At 45.2% G+C, this 12,199-nt stretch overlaps 1 protein-coding gene across 1 annotated transcript in view; it reads right to left on the bottom strand.

Moving 5' to 3' along the window:
* Nucleotides 1–939: 939 nt before the first annotated feature.
* Nucleotides 940–12,199, bottom strand: part of PHLPP1 (PH domain and leucine rich repeat protein phosphatase 1) — a 264,871-nt gene continuing 253,611 nt past the window's right edge. Inside the window, exons 15-17 of the mRNA XM_011953596.1 lie at nt 8,886–9,080; nt 5,679–5,907; nt 940–3,100 (exon numbers count right to left, since the gene is read on the bottom strand). Coding sequence (XP_011808986.1) covers nt 1,931–3,100; nt 5,679–5,907; nt 8,886–9,080 — 1,594 coding nt within the window. The 3' untranslated portion in view covers nt 940–1,930. The remainder of the gene's footprint in view (nt 3,101–5,678; nt 5,908–8,885; nt 9,081–12,199) is intronic.

The raw sequence follows: 12,199 nt of genomic DNA on the forward strand, positions 1-12,199 counted from the left end.
GATGAAGACCAACAGTATCTTCCACACACGGTTCCCAAGTGCAGGGTGGGGGCGAGGTGAGGGCGGAGGCCCACTGTCTGTAAATGCGGTTGAGTAGTAGCTGGGAATACTGGCTTTCTAAGGATACACCGCTGCACCTACATGATTCCTGCTAGTGGTGGAGGGCAAGCCAACCAGCTCAACTGACCCTGTCCCAGTAAGAGGCAGCTTAACCCGCTTATGTGAGCGACAGGCCCCCGGAAAACTGAAAACCATCTTGGCTTCATGAGAGTAAAGTTGTCCAGGGATCGCCTCTATCTGTGCAACCTCTGTCTATCCCCCTTCTCACATCTTCCCTAAGAAGTACCCAAACATCTTACCCTAAGTCATAAGAAGAAATAGAAAAGCTGTAAGATCAGGCCTGGCACAGTGGACACCTGTAATCCCAGCACTTTTGGGAGGCTGAGGTAGGCGGATCACTTGAGGTTAGGAGTATGAGATCAGCCTGGCCAACATGGTGAAACCCCATCTTTACTAAAAATATGAAAATTAGCTGGGCATGGTGGTGTAATGCCAACTATTCAGGAGGCTGAGGCAGGAGAATCACTTGAACCTGGAAGGCGGAGGTTGCAGTGGGCAGAGAACACACCACCGCACTGCAGCCTGGGAGACAGAGTGAGACTCCATTTCAAAAAGAAAAAGAAAAAGAAAAAGGAAAAGGAAAAGAAAGAAAAGAAAAGAGAAAAGAAAAGAAAAGCTGTAAGATCAGCTAATTATACTGTTTACCATTCAGTTAATTTCACATTTCATTCAATGTAGGTTAATGGATGTTTTTCTCTTAAAAAAAAAATCAGAAATATCTGATAACCCCAATATTCCATCCATTCTTTCCAAACCCAAGCTAGTGTGACTGTCTCCAAGACACATCTGGCTGCTGAGACAAAAGCAGATACTTGTAAATACTTGTAAATTTCATATTTATTATAACAAAAATTATGACATGTCCATTTGTGCATTCTGCTTGAGTGTAACTCTGGGTATGTAAATGGCCTAATGGGGCACTATACAGCCATGCTGATTGTGGCAGCAGTAAGGAACACAGTTAAAAATTGTCTGTCAAAGTGGAGACGCTGGGACAGGGAGGAAAACGGGTTTAGGGCCTTTGGGTGCAGGCTCTTGTGCAGTGGCCTAAGATCCACTTCCTCTGGACAGAAATGCTGCAGCTGCTCTGCCTCCTCATTCAGTGAAGTGAGGGTGAGTTGGGAGGCGGGCAGGCTCCTCAGAGGGGAGGGGGAGGGGAAAGGTCAGTTACCTGGGCTGTGTCCTCACGCCAAGACTACAAAACATCTTAAGCCTCACTATACAACACTGAGCTATTTACAATAGAAATTCTCAATCGCTGTTCTCTCAGAGAAAATTAGTGAATCCCAGTGACTTAAGTCACCTGACAGAGTAAAGCAACTCCTAGGAGTTAGTCTCCATATTCTACAAATGTCTATTATTTTCAAGACCAAAAAAAAAAAAAAAAAAATCCTTTTCCCCCCAAAGAAATACAGAATTACAATATTATTAAATCATTTAGCAACGGCAGCCTGCCTTGCCTTCCAAACAAACAAAACAACAAAAAGCCATTTTAAAAAATAGCACATTATCATTAACTGTTTCTCTGTAATATATTAAACCTTTTGCTCTTTGTCTTTACATATCTGATATGTTAGGGGGAGAAGTTAACAAATGTAAATCATATTGGTAAAGCATCACTAGAAGAAAGTGGTGATTATTTAAAAAAATAACCCAAAGAAAGAGAACCTACAGATTAGCTGCGACGACAGGTTGGGAACAGTGTCCGGGGGAAGGACGTGGAGTAAAACCCCTGGTTTAATGTGAGCCTGAGAGACTCTTGCAACTTGGTATTTTGTGGTTAGTTTATTTGTTAAATAGCTCGGCTGGGTCATAGTGGCGTGTCGTAATAATCTGGCAGCTGGTCCAGTTGGTAGTGCCGCGGCAGCTGCGGCTGGAGCTGAGGTGGCGGTGGTGGCTGCTGCTGCTGCTGTTGCTCCTGGTGATGCTTCATGATTTCTTTGACCTCCTCTTCCAGCTCCGGGGGTATGATAAACTGATCATCGGGATCTGGCTGAGCCGGGGCAGCAAAATAGCCTCCAGGCTTTCGAAGAGGTGCATCTGTAGCCACCTCTATCACATTGTGGCTCCTTTCCTGGGGCGCAACAGAGCCATTGGCCCTCCGGCGCCCAATGGTCCCAACGGCAGAGAAGTCTGCCTTCCTGGGCAGACCCGGCTCATCCTCGTTGGCACTGATGACAATGCCCTCATCGCTGGCCTCTGCTGGCACCTGAAGCAGGTGCTGCTGTTTCTCCTTCTCCTTGGCCCGGCTGCAGTGGATGTCCACCTCCACCTCTACCCGGCTGCCATTGGTGAAGACGCCCTCGATGGGCTCCTCATCGTCACTGTCAAGGCCGTTGTCGGAGAAGGCGCTAGAGAACGTGGCGCTGGACAGCTGGCGCTGGAAGGAGTTGGACAAACAGACGGGGTGCAGCATGCAGCGCTGCTCACTGGGGTAGGCAGGGCTGTTCTCGCTTAGGGCTCCGGGTGGGGGCTCATCGGAGGCCGTGGACCCCACCTCGCTGCTCATCTCGGAGGTGGAGAGCTCACTGCTGATCTCGGAAGCCATGCCGCTGCTGGAGGATGGCACGCCCAGCCCATCTGAGGGCCGATCCTTGATCACCATGTTCACTGAGGGAGGGAAGATGCCAGGGCTGGGTGGTGGCACGGCCCCACTGGCGCTGAGCTCGCAGCAGCAGAAGCTGTCCTCGGTGACACTGAGCTGCACCACCACAGCGCTGATGCTGTCGTGGCAGCCGTAGCTCTGGGCCAGGGTACACAGCTTCTTGGCAGCAGCCAGGGCGTCGGGAACATTGCGCACGGCCTCCACGGCCTCCTCGACGGACAGGCTATCCCACAACCCCTTACTGCCTAGGATGAAGAACTCATCCTGGGGGGTCAGGAGCACGGACTGCACGTGGGGGCGAGGCATCACACTGGGGTGGAGGAAGGTGTAGCCCAGGATGCGCGTGGACTCAGTCACTCCGTTCACCTTGCCATCCTGGAAGAACAAGGGTTTGCAGACAGATGGTTAATACAGAGCACCTGCGGCAACTGTGCAGGTTCCCTGCGGGTCCTTCGACTGTCTCGACTGTAGGAGCACAGAGAAGTGCTGTGTAGCCCACAGAGGAAAGAAGGGCTCATTCTCTAGTGAGTAGTTAATGTGCACCTGTCATCAGAAACCCCAGGTAGTAGGCCTGGGCAGGTAAGGAGCAGTAGGGACAAAAGGAAAAGATTTTGGTTATGTGTGCTACTGGGACCCCATTCACACTAGGTCACAAGTCCTGCTGTTTATCTGAAGCAAGCCATCATCTAGCCTTACACACAGCAAGCACAGCTGGCCAGCTCCTCCCTCAGTGAACATGGTGATCAAGGATCGGCCCTCAGACGGGCTGGGTGTAGGAAGACTCTGAGCTAGGAAGAGTCTTTCTGATAGAAGCCAGTCCTGAGCAAAGACACATGAGGCAGGCATATATCAAGAAAATGCTCCTGAATCTTCCATTGCTCTCCATGATCACAAGTGGCAGTAGTGTCTAAAAGTCCAGAGAGGACTTGCAAGTACTTAAGAGGTGGAGAAAACCTTGGCATGACTAGGTGAGGAAGAAAGCTCCTGTCAGGAGAACAGATGCTAAAGAAGAAATGCCAATTCTTACAACTTCCTAGAACTTGATTTCCTGTTGACCAATGGAGAAGGCAAGATCTGCTGGCTTTAGTTCAGCTGTGTGCATGCTATTTAAATCAGTTACCAAAGTGCCAGACCACTTGCCAATAAAAATATTTTTTTTTCCATGTGTACCTGCTTTGTTCTTTATTCTTCAAATTTTGAGATTCTAAGGTCCATGACATATCTCTACATGCCCTAGTTTTAACACCTCTTTCCAGGAAAGGCTTCATTATAACAAATCCCTGTCTGGGGTGAGCAAGTGTTCCTTCCAGAGAACATCCATTTCCTTTCCAGCCCTACCCCTTCCCTTTATTTGGGATTTGGCAATGTTTGCTTGTCCTAAGGGTGTCTTTCCCAGCTTTTCACACAACTTTGCCACACCACACTTACAAGCAGATAAGCATTCCTATTGGTAAAATTAGTAAGATGGGCTTCAAGCACAACCTTAAACTGCCTTGATTCTACTGACATAATCTGTCCCCAAAGCATGGAATTTGGCAGAAACTGTTCTTGCTGTTCTGCCCATCCCTTTAGATTTCTCTCCATCAGAAACAATGGTTTTGTGATTCATGAGCACTGAAGCTTCCAACTCCTGAAGCTTCCAGGAGTTCTGCTCCATTCGCTAATTCATCAAAGTGTTGGTCATTTGCCCTGTGCCTGAAAAAATGACATGGGCAGACAGCAGTGGCCCGCAGATAAACGTCTACCTTCAAGAAGTTTCCAGTCTTGCATTGCTGATAAAACCCACAGAACCATGCACAGTCTGAGGTGGACTCTGGTGAAAGCTTATAGTCCAGTAGAGAAAAAAGACTGATTCCACATAGGCTTTGATGAGGGCCTTGAGAAATAGAAACACTCAAGCTATACACGGGATTCTGTGCAAACGAGTCTGTGTGAATTTGTTCTCTGTCTATTCTTGGAGCAGAGAGGATGAACATGGATGGCAGACACTGTGTTAGGGAGCAGAAGACAGTCTAATGTGGACAGAATGCAATGAATTCAACTTTAGTTCAACATTATGCCAAACACAATTGAAGGTAAATGATTTCAGCGGCCTACATGAATCAGGTTTGCACGTCAGACTTCTCTTGTTTTCCGTGCCTCGCCTCTTCCCCGCTTTTGTTTGCATTGCTTAATACTCAACAATGAGGTTTTGTTTTGTATTGTATTTTACTTCTCTACCTTGAGACACGTCCTCCAAACACACACACCACAGTCCGTGCTGTGGGGACTGCCCTGTGCATTGTGGGGTGTTGAGCGGCATTGTCCTAGCAGCGCTGTCGGATGCTCAGTGGCCTCAATCCACTGCATGCCAATCGCACTCTCCGCCCCAACTGTGATGACCAAAAATGTCTCCATATGCTGCCAAACGTCTTGTGGGGAAGCAAACTGCCCCTAGTTGAGAACTGCTCACTATGTACTCAAATGGGACGTGAGACATGAACCAAAATAACAACTACTTACACTTATACAGACCTTCATAGTTTACAAGTTGTACCAACCTTGTAAGATAGGACAGATGCATGATTATTCCCACTTTACAGATGAGAAAACTGAGGCTTACAGAGGTTTAAAGGTTACAGCCTGCAAGTGGCAGAGCTAAGATATGAAAACAAGTAGTGTGATGTCAGTGGTAGAGCCCTCAGCCACCAAAGCAGCCCTCTGTAGAGTGGCTGCAAACATGGAAAGGGATCGTGCCCATGAAGCACGCAGCACAGTGCCTGATGCAGAGAGGCAACTGACAAGCATACGTCATAATGTAAGACATTTGCTTTGTGATACTATGGATTTGGAATTCTAATGTTGAACCGACTTCAAAAGTGTTCTTTGAAGGCAAATGTTCCCTAGCTAGTTTCTGGTATCATCTGGTCTCCTCTCCTCTCCACCATCCCGGGGAAAACCCCTCTTTTCTCACCTCGGTGATAATGGCCTTGTGCTGTTTAATCCTCTTCAGCTCTTCTTCACAGCTCATGATGTAAGATCTGGACAGAGGCAATGGCTTTCCATTTCGACAGAGAACTGTTTGGCACTTGCCCACATTAGCAGAGGTCAAGGTGAAGGATCCTCCTGGGTCCACAGGGTCATGCTTGATATGACAAAGGACAGCGGCACCGCCAAGCTTCTGCCCAGCAGTTCCAAGTTTCCTGGAATCCGAAGAGAGGGGGTGACACTCAAACACAGTCCATCAGTGCCAGTTCTGCAAATTCAACACGAAGACCGCACCACTGGACAGGGCCAGGAAGGAGACAGCTGGGGATTCCACTCCACTTCCTTCATCAAAGCACACACTGCTCTGCCTCTTTGATGAAAAGAGCCCCGGAATCTGACACCACACACATCCACACAGAGAGGCTCACAACTGGGCGACAGTGTCACTGTACCATTAAAAGCCACAGGTGCTGCTCTGGAAGGCAGATGCCCCTGGGCTGCTGCATACAGCCTGTTATCCTCGTCAACCACACTGCCCTATCAGCACACTCCAAAGACAGCAGGAAAATGACTTCTCTCTCCATCTGCTTCTCTAAATTCCCTCTGTCCACAGGAGAGGAACATTGAAAAAACCATGTACATAAGAGCAGGTATAAACACCCTACCCCACTGACAGGCACACGTCAGAAAAACCTGACAACCCTCTTCCCCTTATAAGGATGTTTGTTGGTAGGAGCCTTTAAGTACTGGAGTGTTCATGTTCCTGCCCTATATAGTAAAGACTTTCTGGCCCAGTACCATCTATTCTAGAAAACTCATAGAAAGGACATTCTAGTAATCAAATACCAAGTGCTTGTGATTTATCTTTTTAATCATGACAATTAATCCACAGACTTACCAAATACAGGAAGCACCTGCAAATTCTGAAAATCAAAAATCAAAAACCCCTCTTACAAAGCTACTTATTCTGGCAGATTATCAAGGGAGAGAAACGGCAGAGAGGGACAAAAGACCATTATTGCTCCCATGGCCTCATGAACTCCTGTGGCAAGCCCCACAAATGGTAACACCACCCAGGCCCCTGCTGTTCCTGAGTGGTACAGGAGCAAGAAAGTTAAGAAAAACAGCCTCCTGTTTTACAAGGCCAGACCCTAAGGTACTGTCTGCTACTATCACATGTGTAAGGTAAGCAACTGGCAAGAGGAGCAACGGAAACCAGGGCTGCCTACTTGCATGCATTAGGAAATCCTGCACAAAGACCAGTTCCCCTAAGGACCCAAAGCTCACCACACAACCCACACCCTCTTTTTTTTTTTTTTTTTTTTTTTTTGAGACGGAGTCTTGCTCTGTCGCGGCCCAGGCTGGAGGGCAGTGGCCAGATCTCAGCTCACTGCAAGCTCCGCCTCCCGGGTTTACGCCATTCTCCTGCCTCAGCCTCCTGAGTAGCTGGGACTACAGGCACCCGCCACCTCGCCCGGCTAGTTTTTTGTATTTTTTTTTAGTAGAGACGGGGTTTCACCGTGTTAGCCAGGATGGTCTCGATCTCTTGACCTCGTGATCCACCCGTCTCGGCCTCCCAAAGCGCTGGGATCACAGGCTTGAGCCACCGCGCCCGGCCTTATACCCTCTTAACAGATAGGGAAAATAAGAGAAATACAAAAGACCCTGGAGAAGGGCCGACAGTTTAGGTTCCTAAACTCCAACTTTCAGGTATTTGGCTCTAGACCTTTCCAAGGCAGCTCCATTTTCTCCCTTTCCTAGGCACAGTGATTCGTAAAAAGTATAGCAAGTAATCCGAGATTGGGGTTCTCAGTGTTTAATTCTTATCCAGTGCTTGAGGGTGCATAAAAAGCAGACCTCTTGGGGGTTGTGAAGGGATGTGTTTGTGCTTTGGTCTGTGTGCACATGTGTATGTGTGTGCATATGATACATGCTGGATGTTTTTCTAGAACAAAAGGGTGGTAAAACCAGGAAAGCTGATGTGCCTGCCAGTTAGAATATCCTCTGGAGTCTTACAACCCGAGGTCAGGTCCTGGCTGCACTACCTACTAGCCCGTAGGCACTGTGCTTCACCTCTCTGTACACCACTTTCAGTAACATTAACCAGCTAACTGGTAACAAATTATGACACATAAGGTAAAATTTAGAACAATGACTGGTACATATTAAGGACTTGCTGGATATTAGTCATTATTGTTCAGTTGCTAATTGTACATGCTCACTGAGAATCTGAAAGTCAGAGGTGACTGTAGCAGCAAGAACCACCCCAGGTTCGCCTCCACCAAGCTCTCAGAGAGGAACCATTTGAGACGTAGGTATCACTGTAAATGCTGCTCTGAACACTCCGCCCCAGACACTTCTTCTACCCCCCTAACAAAGCTACTTGCTCTGGCAGAATATCAAGGGAGAGAAAGAGCAGATAAGGACAAAAGACCATGACTGCTCTCATGACCTCAAGTACCAGTATGCTGATCACTTCTGGGTCCCACATGAGAGAGTCTACAGTACAATATTTACAGACAGGCAATTCCATTATCACCTAGAAAGCCATGAAGGTGATAAGAATGAACAATTCTTTGAATGAGGGAATCCTCACTCATCTAAGAGTTACAAACAATATTCCACAATTTCTACAGCAAAATAAAACTCTGCTGCTGGTGGAAACTCCAGGCTATTATGGCCTAGGATTCTGCCAGAAATACTGTCTTGAACATTTAATAAAGGGGAAAACAAAATATAAAGAATGATTTAACTTCTGAGCTAAAATCTGACCATCTTGATTTAACAAAGTGTGCACTACCTCAAACCAGTGACAGTATTTCATAAGGGCCAAGAAACTAGGATAGAAACGGTCCATTTCAAAGAGAGGTCCCCACACCAGAAAGTCTAAAAAGCCTCCAGAGCTCACATGATTTGGGAGGAGAAATGGCATTGCAAACAATCTGATGAAAATCTGCAATCAATAAAGGCCAGTGAGGTCCAGTTCTCAGAGAAACTAATTCCTTGTCATTGTCGGAGCCTTCCACAAAGTTATATGAACATCAGTATGTCTCAAACTAGAGCACCATTCCTGATGCCCGGGCAACACCAAACTTGAATGAATGCATCTTGGTACTCATAGTCAAAACACAGAGGATAAACACTCAAAGAGCAAAAAAACATACAGCAGGTAAGCAGCAACTCTGAGTTTTACCTTTGCATGACAATGAATGTATTGACCATGTATTCTTCTTCATTTTTTGTTTTTTGCAGCTCTTCAGCCAAAATGTCACTCATGGTGCACTGGAGAAGGTAGGGCACCTCCACATTCCGGTCTCCATCAAACACACCGTAGAGGGCTTCACGGTTGTCACAGAAGTTATTCACCGACAGGGCTGCGACACACAACCTGCAAGGCAACCACACTTCTGTGCTGAGTCCACTCATCCTCCTGCTCTAGGCCCAGTCCAGTGCTTATTTATTTCAAGATTTCCCTATCTCAGTTTTGTCTCTTTCTTCATGACTCCAGATAGATTAAGGGCAGGTAAACTGACTCCAGCTAATTTCTATCAGCAAATTTTGATTAGCAGAGAAGGATGAGCACAAATTATGCTTCACACATGCCTTCCTACGTGCTTCTCTTCTGATGAGTTTATTTTTAAATGTCAGTGACAGAAGGGGAAAAAGAGTCATGGGAAATAAGAGAAGATTAGGAATCCGTATCTACACATTCATTCAATAAGCAGTTATTAAGGAGAATCTCCACATCCAGCCAAAATAGACAATGAAAACACCGGGAAAAATAGACGAAACCTATATGAAAAGCATGTACAAATATAGAAAAAGCCTCAAATGACTTTACAAAAGTTATTTTTATTTATTTATTTTTTTTGAGACAGGGTCTCCCTCTATCACCTAGGCTGGAGTGCAGTGGTGTGATCTCAGCTCACTGCAGTCTCCACTTCCAGGGTTCAAGCGATTCTCCCACCTTAGCCTCCCGAGTAGCTAGGACTACAGGAGTATACCACCACGCCCAGCTAATTTTTGTATTTTTAGTAGAGATGGGATTTCACCATGTTGGTCAGGCTGCTCTCCAACTCCTGAGCTTAAGCAATCTGCCAGCCTCAGCCTCCCAAAGTGCTGGGATTACAGGTGTGAGCCACTATGCCCAGTCTTCAAATGACTTTTTTAAAAGGCAGGAAAAACAAACAAACAAACCCCAACTGGACAGTAAGAGCACAGGTCAGTGATCCTGGAGAGAGCCTGCTTCCCGCCCAGCTTTCTCCTGGGGAAGCGTCCAGGCTGCAGCACAGGGAGGAAGACCCAGGTGAAGGCTGTGGCCTGTGCATTGAGGAGATAGAGCTGGGGGCTGAAGGAGGACAAGGTGACCAGAGTCTCCAGTCAGTGCACTGGAGGAGGCCAGTGGTTCCCCACACCTGTGGAAAATTTGGAGACTTTCTCCACCCCAAACTCAAAAGAATCAAACTGTTTCCAAGTAAGTGTGTCCCAGAAACTGTCCAAAATGAAACAGAGAGAAAAAAAAAAAAAGACTGGAAACAAAAGATAAGGTCAGGACATTAGTGAGTGGCAGGATAACTTCAAACAGCCTAATGTACTACAGGGAATTGGAGTCTTCAAAAGAAGAGACAGAAAACACTTTTGAGGAGTTGATGGCTGAAAACATTTCAAATGTGAAGAAAATTATAAACCTACAGATACTGCAAGCAAGAGAAACATGAAAAAGACTTAACTGAGACACATCAAAATCAAATTGCTAGAAACCAGGAACAAAAGCAGGAGGTAGAGTGGGGAGACCAGGATGTGCCCAACAGCAGGCTTCTCTCCCTGGAAACCTGGTAGGAGACAGTGGAGCAACATCTTGAAGGTACCAATGGAAAACTACTAGAAAACAACCTAGATTTCTAAGCCAGTACAAACAGTTATGAAAAGTTAAGGGGAAATAAAGACATTTCCAGATGCACAAATAAAAGCATTTACCACCAGCAGGCTGGCACTAAAGAAATGGAAAAGGAAATCCTTAAGGCAGAAGAAAATGATCCCAGATGGAAATCCGGACCTGTACAAAAGAATGAAGCGCAACGATAATGAAGAAGCACAATGATAATGACAGCCAGGTGAGTCAACAGAAACATTTCCTTATGTTTTAAAAAAAATTTTTTTTTTTGAGATGGAGTCTCACTCTGTCACCCAGGCTGGAGTGCAGTGGTGTGATCTTGGTTCACTGCAATCTCTGCCTCCGGGGGTTCAAGTGATTCTCCTGCCTCAGCCTCCCGAGTAGCTGGGATTACAGGCACTCGCCACCATGCCCAGCTAATTTTTGTATTTTTTATAGAGACAGCATTTCACCATGTTGGCCAGGTTAGTCTCATACTCCTGACCTCGAGTGATCCGCCCACCTTGGCCTCTGAAAATGCTGGGATTATAGGCATGAGCCACTGTGCCCAGCCTCATTTTCTTATTTTAAAAATCACCTTAGAACAGTGATTCTCAATAGAATATTCAATAATATTCTAATAATTATTGGGAGGCAACAACAAATAATTATCTGGTTCAAAATGTCAATGGTATTAAAGTTGAGAAACATTGCTTTAGAAAATAACTAAAGTAAAAATAATAGTAATGTACTTTGGAGGTTATAACATAGATAGAAGCGGAACATGTGACAACAACAGCATAAAGGCCAGGACAGGAGAAGAAGTACATATTTGCAAGGTTCTTATATGTGAAATGACATTACCACTACTTGAAGGTAAACAGTGGTAAGTTAAAGATCATACTATAAACTCTAAACAAACCACACATGTACACACAGAGACGCATGGTAGTGTAAGAATGAATAAAGATAAAATCAAATCATAAATAATTCAAAAGAATGAAGAAAAAGGAAAAAGGAAATAAAGAACAAACGGCACAAATAGAAAACAATAGTAAGGTGGAAGGTTTAATCCTAACCATATCAATAATTTCATTAAATATAAAGGCCTTAACACTACCCAAAAGACAAAAAATTCAGATTGAATAAAAAAACAAGACCTAATTATATGCTGCCTATAAGAGATCCATTTTAAATATGAGACAAATAGGTTAAAAGTAAAAGGATTTTTTTTAAAGGTATACCATGCTAACATTAATCCAAAAAAAGTTGAAATGGCTATGTTAGTATCAGACAAAGTATATTTTAGAATAAAGAATATTATAGGAATAAAGAGAGTCATAATGATAAAGGGGTCAGTTCATCAAGAGGCTACATCATTCTAAATGTTTACATACTTAACAGAGCTTCAAGATGCATGAAGCAAAAACTGATAGAACTACAAGGAGAAACAGACAAATCCATATTCATAGCCTCTCGATCATCAACAGAATAAGTAGACAGAAAATTGGTAGGAGGCTTGAGCAACAATATCAACCAACTTGAGTTAACTGGCACCACACCTGACAGCAATTTTTTTTTTTTTTTTTAATGCACACAGAACTTTTACCAAGATAGGTAAGATTCTGGACAAA

This window comes from Colobus angolensis, unplaced genomic scaffold (genome assembly GCF_000951035.1).
Source record: "Colobus angolensis palliatus isolate OR3802 unplaced genomic scaffold, Cang.pa_1.0 Scaffold369, whole genome shotgun sequence".
NCBI classification, from domain to species: domain Eukaryota; kingdom Metazoa; phylum Chordata; class Mammalia; order Primates; family Cercopithecidae; genus Colobus; species Colobus angolensis.